The sequence below is a fragment of the Apis cerana genome, linkage group LG4, assembly GCF_029169275.1.
Source record: "Apis cerana isolate GH-2021 linkage group LG4, AcerK_1.0, whole genome shotgun sequence".
Lineage (NCBI taxonomy): Eukaryota > Metazoa > Arthropoda > Insecta > Hymenoptera > Apidae > Apis > Apis cerana.
In genome coordinates, this window is record NC_083855.1 from 6792327 (window position 1) to 6808242 (window position 15916).

A 15916-nucleotide genomic window follows, 5' to 3' on the forward strand; every position below is an offset into this window, starting at 1 on the left:
ACCGGTGGAATCGCGAGGAGAATGGCGAACTGCAGTGTCGCGCGTGCACCAATGCAAAGCGTTCGCTAAATAGGGAGAGACGTCGAAATTCAGGGAAACAGCCGCGATCCCGTGCACAATGAAAGTCTCAGAGATATTGTGCGAGATATCGATCCAGACCTGGCCGCGTGGCAGGTCTTTTAAACAAATAATGGCTTCCCTCGATCGGTGCAACGATGAAATTGATTTTCCCCCCTTTTGTTTCCGACATATTCCTTTATGCTTGGATCGATCTTTTTCACTTTTTTTTTCGTATATGATAATAAGCAGCAAAAATTTTGCATTCGAACAATCGTGCAATTGCAAATCTCTTTGAAGATTAAATTGATCAAACGGTTTTGCGAAGTGAAGAGGCAGAATGCTTGATTAATAGCAAAATAATATATCCTTGCATTGAAACAAATAAGTAGCCATTAATTATCACGTTGAATCGATAAAGATTATCGTTAATCTTTCTCTTGTGTTTCAAATCATTCTTTTTTCCTTTCTCTTTTTCTGGACTTACTTCATTCGTGAAAACAACGGAACAAACTGTCATCGAGCGTTTCAAGTTTTCACTCTCGCGGAAACGATTGACACGAGCTTTTTGACGCGTGTCTGCTATACGTCTATTCTATAACAAAACTATCCAACTTTATTATCCATGCTCGTGCATTTGTTCCGTTCGATTGTAAACGGCATCGATCGCGCACGGTTCAGGAAAAAGAAGAAGTTGGAACGTTGAATTCAATAGATATTCCGAACCGTCATCGTAGAAATCATTCGTTTCTTTCTTGTTTAACGTTTCTTTTCTTTAATTACAATTAATCAATTTCATCGTGATATTTTCGGAGGCTCGTATCCTCGTCGAGAATTAAAAAGATTGAGATATCTTATTCAACGTCGGAGAAATACAATCGGTAGAAAAGGGATCGGTATGATGATATATGGAAATGATTTCTCAACGTGTCTATTCCTAATTTATTATACAAGAGAAATGTGTCCTCTTCAAATTTCCTTGGGGGATTTGTGGAAAGAGATGAAATTCAAATTGCGATATTTTTGATTGTAAAAAATTTAATGGTTTTTGAACAACATAAAAGATATTTCTCTATATATATGCTTTAAGTTCCTTGAAAAAGAATTTTTTACCTGGGTCTGAATAAAGTTTATATTATCTCTTTCGAAAGAGCGACCCATCATCTCAAATATTTCACGTCGTATATATATATACGAGATAGTCAATAAAACATTATGCAATAAAATTCAAGAAACTCACAAAAAGTATTCGACATTTTTTTTTTTTTTAATTTCGATCTTACCTTTCGCATTTGTATTTTCTATACACATCCATTTCGACAAATATGTGTGTAGGAGAACGTGCGAAAACGGGAAAGAAAAATAAAAAGATAGGGAGATACGAGTTGGTAACAAATATTTAGAAAGTTGAAGAGCACGTATCCCTTACGATGGAAAAACATGAATTCTAAAGCGGCCGTGTGTACCAGCGATTAAAAGAATGAGCGCACTGCGTTTTGTTCATAGAACAATTCATTCGCTTTGATAAGTATGTGTGCACGGTCTGAGAACGGTTTTCTCTCCCCCTTTTTTTTTCCCCTCTGGTATTTATTTCACGATCGACATTTTTCTTGAAATGAAAGGGGGCTCGTTCATATGGATTGGTGTAAAGACGAGTTACCTATATTTTCATCGATTATTTTGTTTTCATTATTGAAGTATTTTTTGTTTATTCGCTATTAAATCCATTCCTTAGAAAGGAATCGTTATAATTTTTTTTTTTAGCCCAATATCACAGGGTAAATGCAAGTAAATGCAAATTCAAAATCGTGTCGAGGATGAGTTGCTTAGAAATTTATTGTACGATGCGATATATTCATTAATTCTGAATGATCAATGTTTATCTTATATAAAAAGAATGGAAGAATTTACGAACAATTCTCCACGATGCAGCTGATGAACGACAATTGAAGCAATCTGATTACCGAACTTAATTTCCAACTATGGAGATCTTTCCTCGTTTCAAGTGGAGCTTAATTAAATGTTCCTTGATTTAAACGCGGAAATCCTCTATTTGTTTCATTGTATGCAATATCACGAATTATCTATACTTAATTGTTTAACGCATTTGAATTTATATAACATACAATATTTTGCGATTAAAAAAAAGAAATTTTCTTTTCAAAACCTATTTGTTTAAAATCTATCGTTCGTGAAAAATATCAGCATTTCTAAATAATAAATTCCCGACAGATAAATTTGAAATTAACGCTCCGCTCATTTAACCATTTTTACTTCAACTTTCATCGTACTTGAATCCGTAATACATCGAATTCCCTTTATTCCGATCAAAATTTTTCCAAATCAAAAATCTATTTTCAACTTTCCTCCTCCGTTTAATATCGAACGAGCAGCGACAAGATCGATAGGAAACCGATCGCTCGGACGAATAAAGAAAAAAAGAAATAAATGAAAGAGAAGGAGAAAAAGGCGAAACCGATGGGCGAAGGGAACAACCCTAATCCATCTTCGTGCAGGGAATTCGTTCTATAATAAATAGAAATTTCGTTTCGCTGTTGGAACGATCCTGGAAGGGTCGAAATAATTGATATTTACGCGGCTCCACGAGGATCCCCTTTTAAAAATCTTACGAGACGCGTCTCGTAACTCGGGTTCATACGATCCGTACGTGAAGGTCGTCCGGTGTTCGCTCCACTTTTCGTACGAAAAAAGGAGCAAAGGAAGGGATCCGCTCGGATCGAGAGAAACGTGGTCGAAAACCACACCGCGTTTCGGAGACCGAAAGGCGCCGTAGAGAGAGGCTTGATTCTGAAAGCTTTTACAGGGGTTTTTCCAGACGGAGAAAATTCCTTCTCTCTGTTAACGCGTCTGTTACTTTTAAATGATCGGGCTTCTTGGTTGCGAAGTTGAGTTAAGCTCGAAATTAATTATATTCGTCGAAACTTTTTTTGTATTGTTCGCCAGGATGTAAAATATTCATATTTTATTTTCTCACTTTTTAAAACTTTGTTTTAATCGTGGTTTAAAGATAAGAAAGCGCGATAAGAGAAAGAAGATTGGATAATAATTATCGTGGAAACGATTGTAAAGGTAATTAAGAGGGGATCGCAGTCTTTATTGTGTAATATAAATTAAGTGTATTGTTTAAGAACGAAGTAACTTTCGTTCGGCTCATTTGCAATTCAATGCAAATGGGGGTTAAAATTACTCGTATTTGAAGTTTCGTGGAGCAAAGTTTGAAGAAATATTTATGATGTTCTTCGTGGTGTTCTTCGAAATAATTGGCGAATCGCGTTTTTTCGCGATCGATTAAAAGGGCGAATGGGATTCTTCTTGATCTGGCTCGTTTGAAAAAATTTCTTTCTTCGACACGAAGAAGATATAATAATAAGCCGTTTTCGATTCGCGGGAAAAATCTCGTAGGAAAACGTATAAAATTAATTAAGCTTGTAACTTGAGCGAAATTAAATGGAATTAATTAAGTGGAAGTCGGAAAAATTAAACGAAATTAATTAAGTAAAGCTAAGCAAAAAGCGGTGTACGAAAATTACATGTCTCTCGTGGAACAATTTCAAGAGAGAAAAATTACCAAGATTTCCTTGCACCATTTTAATTATGCCTTTTTATGTACCATAAAAAAAATAATTCAATTATTATGCAATATCACCATCATTAATTTATAATCCCTCTTTTAAATCTGCATTATTTTTTTCCTCTTCAATTTAATTTCGTTTCCATTTCCTTTTTTATTTAAAACCACCATCCGCGATTCCATCAATTTATTCCTAAACGCAGCCCATTACAATCCATCCAAAAATATCCATCTCCCCGTCAGACTGAACGCAATACCTCCGAAAACGGAAGTCGAATACAAGAGGGGAGAGCAGCTTTGTTTTAAATTCAAATGATCTAAACGTTCGTGCAAGTGAAAACGCGATTAAAAAGATTAAAAACTCGTTTCTTTCTTTCTTTTTTATTCATAAACACCTGTTTTCCTGATATTATCTATCCAGGAAAGAACGACGATAGGCTTTCTCGAAAGATAAATGTCCTTCCACCAAATTTTCTGTATTGTCCTTTCCCACCTCACCCTTCCCATCCAATCGTTTTCGCGCAACGAAAGCAGTTTAGGATTTTCCTCGACTGCACGTTTATCTTGCCTTGGATTCCGGCAAAAAGCTCGTGCACAACGATTCCGTTGAGCCTCTTATGGCTCTCTTATCTGAACCATGGTCAGCTAGGTTACGGTACATTAAAGCCGATTTCATGGCATTTTTGGAAGGGTAATTTCGGGGATTACATAAATCGGCAGGCATTACGCTCCGATACCGGTCGAACCTTCTCGCAATCTCGATTTTACAACAGGCGAATCAATGTTATTTTGTTCTGGTAATAAGGATCGATTTGATGGGAGCATTATCGTCTTCAAAGAGATGTTGTGGGAGGGGAGAGGGATAACTTGTTGCTTGAATTGAATTTTTGGAGATAGTATTTTATGTTATAATGTTATTGGAATGATTATTATTAATATTTACCTAAGTATTAATAAAAATAATTTTGTATCATGAATTATTAAATTGTAAGTAAAATCTTTGATAAGCTAATTAATCAATGTCGTCTAAAAGATTCGTTCGTTTTTATTAATTTTAGTGTTTTTGTAATCCCTCAGTTTATCTCAGATAGACAGATTAAAATTATTAACGAATATATGTATACATATATTACTGAAAATTAAGCAAACATTCGATTCCATTTCATTTCGTATAAACTTTACACGAGTTAACTTTGTATATCACTGAACTGTTAATGTTGATTGCAATTGGGGGTTGCAAACAATCCAGACGAAGCGGCGCCACGAAGTTGGCAAGTTCGGATTAAACATGCATCCGAACAGATGGATAAATTCGATTAGGGATCTAACGTGATGTTATCGAAACATGCAAAATGATTAATGGTCGTGTTATACCGAATTTTATAATTTCGTTTAAATGTTGAAGCTTAATGGAGCTTAAATATCACGTAATGAAAATTCGAAATTTCAATTTCACATTTTAGATTTTAAAATTTGTAATTTGTAACTTTTTTAATTGGGATTCAAACGTTAAATATTAATTAAAATTTCAAATTCATCATCATATATAATTGTATAATTTCGATTCTAAAGTTTTATATTTTCAATTTTTAACTTCTAATATCATGTTCGCATCGAAATTTTAAATTTCAATTTCTGAAGTTGAGATTTCAAAAAAAAATTGCAAGGCAACGTTTCATGGAATATGAAATAGATCGTTTGCTCGACATACAATTACCACAATTTTATTATCCACTATCTTTTTTCCGACTGAACAATAAAAATGCAATATTAAAGAACAGAAGAATTGTTGTTAAAAATGAGAAAAAAATCTTTTCTAATTTCAGAAAGTAACAAAAGTAACAAAATCAGAAACAACGCAAAGAAACATTATATTCTAAATATCATAAAATTTCTTCGTCTTAAACTCCATACATGTCAATATTTCAACCTTTTCACTAAATTTACTAAAAATCAATACAAAATAATTCTTTTTGTAAAATTTGAGTCCTTTACAACTATTTAATCGCATCACGATCGAAATACAAGTTCGTTCAAGCTTTACAAGGAGAAGCTCAATATTCCCAGTTCACCAAGGGGATGATCTGAAACTAACGATCTGAGAAGTTTGCTAAATTGCGTTCGTTAAATTGCGCTCGTTCACAGAAGCTTCATAACATGTTGTCTTTGATAAGATGTTGCTGTCTTAATCATCGATTATCGCGAAAGTCGATGCGCATTACATTATACGTCGTGCGTTATGATTTTAATTATCATAAACACGCTGATAATTCGTTGTTTGTCTACAGAATTTGAAAATTGATGAAAATATCTTGGTTCATTTTATGGAAGATTGATTGGGCGAGAAAAATTTGTTTTATGAACAAATTTTTTTTTAAATAGTTTGACTTGTTACATATTTGCAATTAAAATATTGAAAAGAACAGACTGTTCTTTAATTTTGCAACATACACTTTTTAATTCAACACATTCTCTTCTATTCTTTCATTACTGTTTGTCACAATTTCACGTATATTATTGGTTATTTGCCTTGGACAATTTTTAATTTTAAATTTTCATTCATCTTTCATTCCAAGAAATATTAAGGTAATATTATTTGTATTTCAATTTCAAAATATTAAAATATTAAAGTTTGTATCTTGTTGAATGTTGTATCATAATCTTTTCTTCTTTTTTCAGAGTGATTTTTTTTTTTTTCTTAATTCCAAATCTCGATCTCGCGAATGCTCCTTGTCTAATAATTTAAAAGACATAGGATAAATTATAAGTTATTTTTCGTTCGTTTTTGTCCCATGCTTCTCAGAACAATGCACGGGCCGACAATACACTCGGGCTATTACGTTCGCACCGGAAGTACATTCAACTATATTAACTTTTCGAGCGATTTTAATTACGCCCCGTTGAATAAAGCTCGTGGGAAACATATTGCGCGATTCGCTGGAAATCTGGATTTTTGTTGGCCGAAATTTTCGTATATATAAGACGAAAAAAAAAAATAATATTTTATATTAAAAAACGTCGGTACATCTTTTTACGTTTTAGGAAACTTTCCACTGACATGAAAAATATATTTCATAATTCTAATTAATGTAATTTTTCCGGTATAAAATCCTAAATTGTAAAGATTGAGTGTAAAAAAGTAGTAAAAAACATAAAAAAAGATCGCTTTATTAAATTTTCTCGGTTGTGTCAACGCGGTTAACAAGTGCGGTTCAAATGATCAATTTGGATAACGATAGCGCAGAGATCATAGTGTACGATAACAGGGTACATTAAGGTCGCATTAGAGGCAATTGTGTTGGCGCGCGCCTCGTTCGAGTTTGCCTTGCCTTTTACCACCGATAAGTCGATCGTATTGAATCTGAATGGTACACTTCTGACAAGTGCACTTGCGCGAGAACTTTACAAACACGGTAATTTACCTTGGAAGAAGGTAAAGCCTTTAACGGATATTAGCTAGAGCGGTTTCAAGTTTGCGCGGTAGAATTATTCAAATAAATGTAGGATGTATTAAAATTAAATATGTTCATATTTTAATTCATATTATTATTTATATTTATTTAATTCTATTTCATTGTGTTATTATTAATACTTTTCGTAATTAATATAGTTTCTTTTTTTTTTTTTTTTTAGGATCTACAGATCATATATTATGGTCTGCTTGGTCTGGAAGCGTTACGTCCGTGCAGAGATTCCATTCTCCGGGGGCTTTGCAAAATTGTACGATATGAAAGGCATCATGCGAATCATGTTCTTTATTAGTAAGTATCTTTTTTATTTTTTATAATATTATCTTAAATATATAATTTTATTTATTTTTCAAATTCAATTTGTGCGTATGAGAATAATTCAAGTTAATGTTGATATTTCAAATTATTATTATATAATAATTTGTATTTTTATTATAAAAAGGAATTCTACATTATCTAATATAGAAAATGCGATAAAAAATAACAGGAAAATTCTTTATCGACATGATTTTTATATATGAAGCTGTTTTATCGACGCGTTTCTTACTCCTGGAGCCCTCTAGTAGCAAACTATGATACTATAATGTAGAGCATAGATGTCGCTAGTTGTACCATTCTCTAGTCATTTCCCGCGCTTTTAAAGAACGAGTTGCTTGTTACTTGTGTTTGTCAGTGAAAGGGAAATATATCTTGCCTTGGTGAAAAAAGAATATAATGCAGCAAATATTTTCAAGTAAGTAGAACATTTGTATCAATTTTACTTTAAATTTCGTTTAACGGATTGATAGAAAACATGAAATAGTTCAAAAGACAGAATTAATGAGCGTGCTTGTTCCTTCATATTTAATTTCAATGTAATAATAGAAATATGTATTAATTTTACTTAAATGTATGATTTATTCTTAATAATATTTTATATAAAACAATTTCTTAAATATTTATTCAATTCATACATTGTTCTCAAAAATGTACATAACCTTACAATATTATATTCATTTACGTACATATAGAGTTCATTTTCTTTACGTCAATTTTTCATTTGACAAATGAGATGGCGGTACTGTGCTAAATTTTTGTAATTTTATATATCTATTCCTACAATATTATTATTAATATTATAATTCATTTATAATGATATTTTGCAATTATAAATAATTTTTATGTTCATACATTATGTTCGAATTCATGATTAATCGATGATAATAATTAGTTATAAAATTAAATTTGGTTATTTAAAATAATCGTTTTTCCAAAAAAACTTTTTTACATCTCATATTTATATAATGTACTTATGAATTTATATTTTTGAAATCTAATATGGCATCTTATTTGTAATTAAGATAAATAAAAAAAGCATAATAATATTATAAATATGAGTATAATTAATGTAAATTATTATTTTGTCCAAATATATAAATTATAATTATTCCAAAAAATTTCAGCACCGGTGAATTGGCTACAAGCTGGTACATATTACTCTCCGGCTCTGTGTTCATCGATGGATCGATGTTTCTTCCTCGTTCAAGGTAAGAGAATTCTTCTTTTCTCACTCTATCACTCTCATACCTGTTCGTACAATAGTTTTTTTTTATTATTCATCGATATTTATTCTTCAATTTTATCACTTATAATCACGCGTATATATGCAAAAGAGAAAAAGAGAAAAGAAGTCAATTTTCCGTCGAATAAACGACTTTTGTTGATTTATTTAAACGATCTTCCGATCCGGTTGGTTTGCCTTAATTTCGCATAAGATTTACATTGCAAATGCACCTCTCGTAATTTTTAGTAAACGATAAATTCAGGTGCTTGTGTTTTGGAAAGTACCAACGATCATAAATCCTTGTTATTGTAATCATAATTCAGCATTTGCAATTTTATCCGCGTACTTCATTGCATTTTCATAATAAATCGTTGCTGAAAATCACGCCGTGAATCCAGTCATCAACCGATCGTCTGGTTTATCGCAATCAGGTCGGGTCTTCATTGTGATACGCGCTTGCGTTTCACGTGGAATTTGCTCGGCCATATTTATTTCTTGTCTTTCCTCTTCTTTTGTGTTTTTCCTCTTCTCTTGTTTTTGATATCATATCGAATTCGTTTTACGTGAAGAAGCTGCCGAGATAGAAATCGATCGAGGCACATATATCTGGAGAAGACTTTGTACGTGTATCGGGTGTGCTAGAAAGTAGAATGTATACATGATTTTCTATTGAAACACGTTTTATGATCACGTTTAAAAGCGATTTTTGAAAAACTTTCATAATGTAAATTCAAATTAATATCATTTATTTGCATGCGTATATGTCATATTTAAATTATTTTGCAATATATTTTATGGAACTACTATTTCTTCATTTCCTGGAAATAATAAATCGCTATACATTTGACGAGTTCGAAATAATTATAATCATATATAAGTTTTAATTATTTCGTAACTTAAACGATGAAATAATTGTGTTACATGTAATATGGGAGACATTGCGCTACTTTGATTATAACAAAGATCTTATTTGGAATATTGGGTCACAATATAAATAATGCGATCATTACTTGAATTAAAATTCAATGGAATCACGGAAGTTTTATTAAAGAGGAATAGAAAATGTGCAATTAGTTAAACAATAGCAAGAGATTTATGAAAATTAGGGAAAATAGATCAATGATTAATTACCAACAATCAGCTAATCATTTCCATCTAATATATAGACGTAACAAAAGTTTCATTATCCGAATTGCAATTTTTTATTTACAATATCAGTCTTGAATATCGGATGTTAAACATCCAAAAAGCTTCAGCTCCAATATATGAAACGACTCAAAAAATGATTGGCGCGGTTTAATATGAAATATCTGGAGGACGCAAATATGTAGGAGCGCAATATCGTTCAAACAGATTCTGCAACTTCATGATCACGGTGTATATCACACACACTCAGACCAGGCTCATAAATCGTTCTGTACCAGGGTTACGGTCGCAGTTTTCTCTCTTTGTGTCCCTCGAACCACGGAAATTCTCATTAATCGTGTAACCTCGTTCCTTCAAGGTATACGTGCATCGGTACACATTGTAACGGCGAATGTATTAGATAATCTACTTTTAATGAAATTCAATCACTGGAAGGATGGTGGAAAGAAAAAGCAAATTTTCACTGCATTAATTTAATGCGTTCATCTTCTTTTCTGCTCTTTTGTTCATGAGTATGTATTGAGAAGCTCGTTTTATTTATTATCCTGAAAACGCGAGCAAGGAAGACAGGTTTGCAATTATTTATAGATAAATTTTCAAAAATATTTTATCGATGGAAAGTTTAAATTCTTACACCGTTTTTCTTATTCCTTTGCTTGTTAATCTTTAAAATTTTTCTATTATCTTTAAAATTTAATCAATTAATTTTTAAATAATTCAACTCTTCTATCGTGAAAAAAGATACGTGCATTTTTTTTTTATGCTCTACTTCCGTTTTTCCTCAATCTGAAACACATCGTTTAAATGTTTTAAATCTAAATTATTTTTTTACATTTTTACATTTAAATTATCCAATTCTTGCTGCTGACAACCGAGCAACATTTTCATAGGAATATTTTCTTTCTTTGATCGTTCTACCTTTAACATTTCGCGCTAGATTTCCTTATCCCGTTTTTCTCGTCGAGATACTTTTCGCAAAACGTCAGTGCGAAACCCACGTGCGGTTGTAAGTTCGCGCTTCACGGTTTCTGGTCTCCCATGGACGTAAACAGAAAAATTTGCCGACTAACCACGGGTGTGGCTGCGTTTTAAGTTCTCTCTGTTCTTGCCGCCTCTCTATTTCTCTCTCTCTCTCTCTTTCTCCCTCTATTTTTCTGTTTCTCGTGTTCCTCCTTCGTCGCTCTTTAACGCACTGCCGTTTTTCTCTCCTCTATACTTCATTTCACTTTGTCTTTTCCCCCTTTTTCGCTCCCTTTTCGGTTTCCTTCCGATGCGTAGATATCTTCTTTCTCTCTCTAGTTTGCAGCACTTTTACCACCATGCCATTTTTTTTCCTTGTCTCTTTATTCCGTTCCTCTATCCCTTTCTGTTTCTATCGCGTATACATACGCGAATCTTCCTTCTTCCTTATTTTTCGTCGTACTCTCTCTTACTCCCATTCACTTACTCACTTTCTCGCGCGTTCTCCGTCCCACTTGCGCCAACGCCATCTACACTTACTCACTCCGCATTCTTTCTCGTACGCTTACTCACTCGCTCCGTTTCTTTCACGGCGCTATCGTCTTTGTCTGACTCGCGGGGTTGGTCGGGTTCTCTCTTCGCTCGACAACCTTCTCCTCCCCTCTCTATTCCGTACTGCCATCTCGTAATCGTGCCGAGAATTTACGAATCGAGCCGAGTCGAGCGCTGTTAAGTGGAAGGAAGAAGGACAGATGTATCGAGAGAAGATACGTATAAGAGGAGGATAGGTATATAGAAGTTAGGGAACAGAGAACGGTTCTCTGGTGCGACGAGGAAAGGCGAAGAGAATAACGTAGAGCGTATTAGAGTGAGAGGGAAAGACTTCGATCGCAGGGCCGTATTCAAGCGTATGAAACGCTTGTGACACGTAGGTTTTTATTGTTTCGTTTTAAGGGGGAATGTTTTTTTTACATCGAGAAAAGAGCACAGATACATCCTTTTCTTGATTAATTATTATCAATAAATAGAACCAAAGATTTTTGTTTCTTCGATTAACAATTTTCGTTTCAATTATTTAATAATATTTACAAAATTTCGCGAATCAATATTATTATTGCTAGTCAAATTTTGAAGTTGTTTTAAAAGCGAAAGGAGTGGGAAAAATAAAATTTGATGTCTAAGAAAAATTTGAACAAACGTTAAAAAAACATGAAAGAATTTAACAAAGAAAAAAGATAAGGATCGATTGATTAAAATCAAATTCTAAATTCATCCTCAATGCCTAATTTCCCTAAATCATCATCCCTTCGAGAAAATAATATTTCAAACCGGCCCACACTTGTGAACATCTTGCCACAACCACCAACCCGTGCACCGTATGGGCAAACAAAACTGTGAAAACGAACCCCCATCGATTTTCACGCGGAGGCACCCCCTCTCCCCTCCCTCTGTACAGTCATACTCGCGTGGCACGCGATCGAGGGATCGCACCGGTGGCCACGAGGCACTGGGTACAACACTGAAAGCGTACAAGAGAGAAAGAAGGAGGGGGGGGGCCTCACCTACCGAGAGAGACTCCAGTCTTCTCGAGTATATCGTGGTGGTTGGCGAGTGTTGCGATTAATACCGACTGCACCCGCGAATCGCATTCCAATCCCGCCGATTCCCATTCGCGTTTCCTCTCCAATAGGAGAAAAAAGTGTCGCGTTATGCCGCACATGGCCACGTATACGGTGCGCGTTTATTAAACGAGGGGAAAACGACGAAGGAAGGGAGAGACCGAAGGAGGGAAGAATAGGAATAAGATAGGCAAATAAGTGGAAAAGAAGAAGATCGAAAAGGAATCGGAGCACGACTTCGAAAGTTCAACGCGCAACATCTGAACGTGGTGTACGTGGTGTGCGTGCGTGTGCGTGTGTGTGCGCGTGTGTATGTACGTGCGTGGAATAGAGTTGCACGGTGCAGGTTGGAGCGTCTATCTATCCGATGATGCACGCGTGTTATCCGGTGTCTGTCATCCAATGCAGCGTGTCTTAACGATCGATTTTCGGGATAAGAAAGAAAAGAGCGTGGCCTTTCCGGCACTGCACGTGCGCGCCGCCCTCTCTCTCCCTCTCTCGGCGGATCCTCTTTTCGCAGCAGCCGAGAGGCGTGAGTAAAACAACAGGGGCGAGCGCGTACCCTTGGACCTCGGTCGTACGACACCACGTTCGGATGCACCACCAGTCGCTTCCTCGCGCCTCTGACGCAATTGATCTCCCGCTGGCCGAGAATCGTCCAACAATCGTCCTAGCCGCGTGAACGAATAACGGCGAACTTGAGCATAAGTGTAGTGTGAGATTCGTCGTAATTCATGGAATTGAATTAAATTGGAGACGGAGAGAGAGTTTCACGTGGACGATTCACGTCTGTTTGATCTTTGAATGAGACCAGTGGCGTGTTGATATCGTGGTGGAAAATTATAGTTTATCGGTAGAAGTCCAGACTTTCTTTCAGAAGCTATAGATTTCTTTCTTTTTTTTCTAATCTCGTTTGTGCCAATATCTTCGAGAACTGAACTTGATGCGGAAAAATACGATTTACCAGCTCTCTTCAATCCTCTTTAATCAATGAATCATCCAGTGACGCGTCAATATCCGTCAAAATTATCCACGTAGAAGTCGTAGAAAGTGGAAACTTTCTCAGATCTTAACTATATACATTCCCAATTCTCACAAGATTTTTCATCCAACAAATTTATTCGATCCTCTCTAAAAATTGAAATCAAAAAATCTCGTTCGTCGATCGATCCGCAAATATTTCGACAATTCTAGAGTAGCCTCGAAGAAGAAGATTATTAACCGTCTCGTCCGTCTCGACGAGCATTTAACCGCGCTCTCGCCAAAAAGTGGCACGTAGATCACCGCGAGGAATCGAGCTCCTACCCGTGGAACTCGTTTCGAGCGCGAGCTTACGCATACCGAAATCCTGTGGGACCAGTGACCCGTGTTGCAAAGGAAAACCGGAGTGCGGAGCATCCAAGATCCGCACCGCCTTCTTTGAATACCATACTGTTCCACTGCTCTTCTGAAAACGATCCACAGCATCTTCAATTCTCTTCTTTACGAGGGGACGCAGTTAATCACGTACACTCAAGAAACTGTACTCGTCTTCCAGCCAAGGATAATTGCCTGTTCGCTTTCACCAAGAGAAGAAGCGAGTCGCCTCGAAGGAGAGAGAGAGAGAGGAAGGTTATTCCGTGATAAATCTAATAATCGAGGTAACGGCCTGTGGCTGATCGACGAGGGTGCGTCCTCTTGTCGCGAAGGAGCGATTCGTTGCCAGGAGGGAACGCGTTGTCTCGCTTCTAAATTCCCAAGGATCCCCCTCCAAGGAGAGGAATGCTCAATTTGGAGATTCGATTGACGTGAATCGGTGAATCGTCTTTCGTGGATAAAGCATTCGAGGATTAGACGAAGCGGTGGAGAGTTGATACGGATTCATTCGTCCGGGGTTAGAGAGGATTATAAGGAGAGTTTCGGGAAATTCGAAGGGTGAAAGGGTACAGTGATAGATTGAAAGAACATCTGGAAAAGTACAAGTAGATTTCGATCGAATTTTGTTCTATCGTATCGTGAAAATTTATTTTTAATTGTCGCTCTCGTCTTTTTTTTTTTTTTTGGAAAAGAGAAACACTTTTTTTTGGAAGGAGAAAAGAATAAATAGACGAGAATCGTGATGTTGATGTGAAGAATCGTGTTCGGTGATCGTTGTGTGGTTGCGTGATTCTCCAGCGTTTCGTTGGATCGTTTTAAAGACAAGGAAACAGGGAGGGAAAAAGCCGGCAAACTGGATGCTCCAGACGGTGCCTCGCCTTCCGCGCCCCCGCCTGACATTACTGTCACCCAGGATGACCGGTGAGGAGTCTTTAATTTAACTTTAACTATCCTCTTTATCCGGCCACAATGCTCGACGTTGATGGACCACCATTGCGTCGCTGCTGGGATTCTCGTACTTTCCTCTCTGCGATGTTTCGCTCGAGTTTTAATTTTTTTTCTCTCTTTTTCTTTTTCTTTCTCCCTTTTTTTAGCAACGATCGTTCCTTGTATGTATAATTGGAAAATTTTTATAGAAATTTCTTTTCGCCTGTGATACTTATTTTAATTCTTATCTTAATTTAAATTATTTTTTGTATTACTTTAATTTCATTATTCATTTCGTATCACAGTGTATACGTTTTATTTTTTAATTCTAGGATAGGATTATGGAATTTTGGCTCCTTTTTCCCCCGCATCGTTTGTTTGTGTTAATAAATATTTGTGAAACAATTCGAATTACTAAATTCTAAAAAACACGTTCTAATAATTCTATGGTTATGTAAATCTATAAAACGTCGTACGGATCCTTAGAAGATCATTCGTCATCCCGCTCCTCCATAAATTACCATAAATTTAAGAATCAACTTCGCACGAACAAAATTGATGATCCCCGTCATGTAGATTTTATAAATTATTTCTTTTCTAAATATCACAATTAATTATCGTCCATACAATAATTTTATCGAAAGATCGTGTAGTTTAAACGCTTAAAAGTAAACGCCTGTTACAGTTCAAGTAACGAGGGATCAAAATCATCGATGTTCACAGTTCTGAAAATGTCAGAAATATTCTCGGTAGATTGACTTCCCGCGTTAATTTCACACGTGATGATATTTCGATGACCTAGTTGCCCAATATTTCGACACGCAGATATTTTTAGCATTTATCGAATCGCATTACTTTACGTTACACCCTTTCCATCCACTCGTTTTTATCCACTCTTCATTTAAGAATTTCGCTTAATTTCACAATTTCACAAAAAAGCCCCGTGTCCCTCCTTCTTCCCCCGTAATTTTACGCGCTTTAATTTCCACACATACCCTTCCTCCCTCCCTCCCAATAATCCTTTGGACGCATTTTCTACGAGATATCAAATAAATAATTACTTTAACAAGGCCGTGAAATTTACACACGCGCAATACATACACACGGATAAGAAGTGTAATTTTCGCTTCGAGTGAAATCCAAGAGTGCCGAATGTAATAACCACGGCGTTAAAGTGAAGGATTATTAAAGTGAAAAGTAATAACCGTGTCAAGAGTGTAGTAGATTTTTAATTCAGAAGGAAACC

At 35.5% G+C, this 15916-nt stretch overlaps 1 protein-coding gene and 1 long non-coding RNA gene across 13 annotated transcripts in view; one reads left to right on the forward strand and one right to left on the reverse strand.

Annotated features, from left to right (window-relative positions):
* LOC107995623 (rap guanine nucleotide exchange factor 2) overlaps positions 1-15916 on the forward strand; it is a 190168-nt gene that overhangs the window by 39555 nt on the left and 134697 nt on the right. For 7 of the 12 annotated variants that reach the window (XM_062073898.1, XM_062073902.1, XM_062073914.1 and 4 more), the window contains exons 3-5: positions 7283-7410; positions 7793-7852; positions 8562-8645. In XM_062073898.1, coding sequence (XP_061929882.1) covers positions 7283-7410; positions 7793-7852; positions 8562-8645 — 272 coding nt within the window. Of the gene's footprint in view, positions 1-7282; positions 7411-7792; positions 7853-8561; positions 8646-11767; positions 14665-15916 lie in introns of those variants that run through there. The other 5 variants (XM_062073900.1, XM_062073918.1, XM_062073901.1 and 2 more) reach the window with 2 other exon arrangements.
* On the reverse strand, positions 8601-11791 carry LOC133666018 (uncharacterized). Its single transcript, XR_009829527.1, has 2 exons — positions 9794-11791; positions 8601-9300 (listed from the first exon to the last, which is right to left on the reverse strand). It is a non-coding gene; the product is annotated as an uncharacterized LOC133666018 (long non-coding RNA).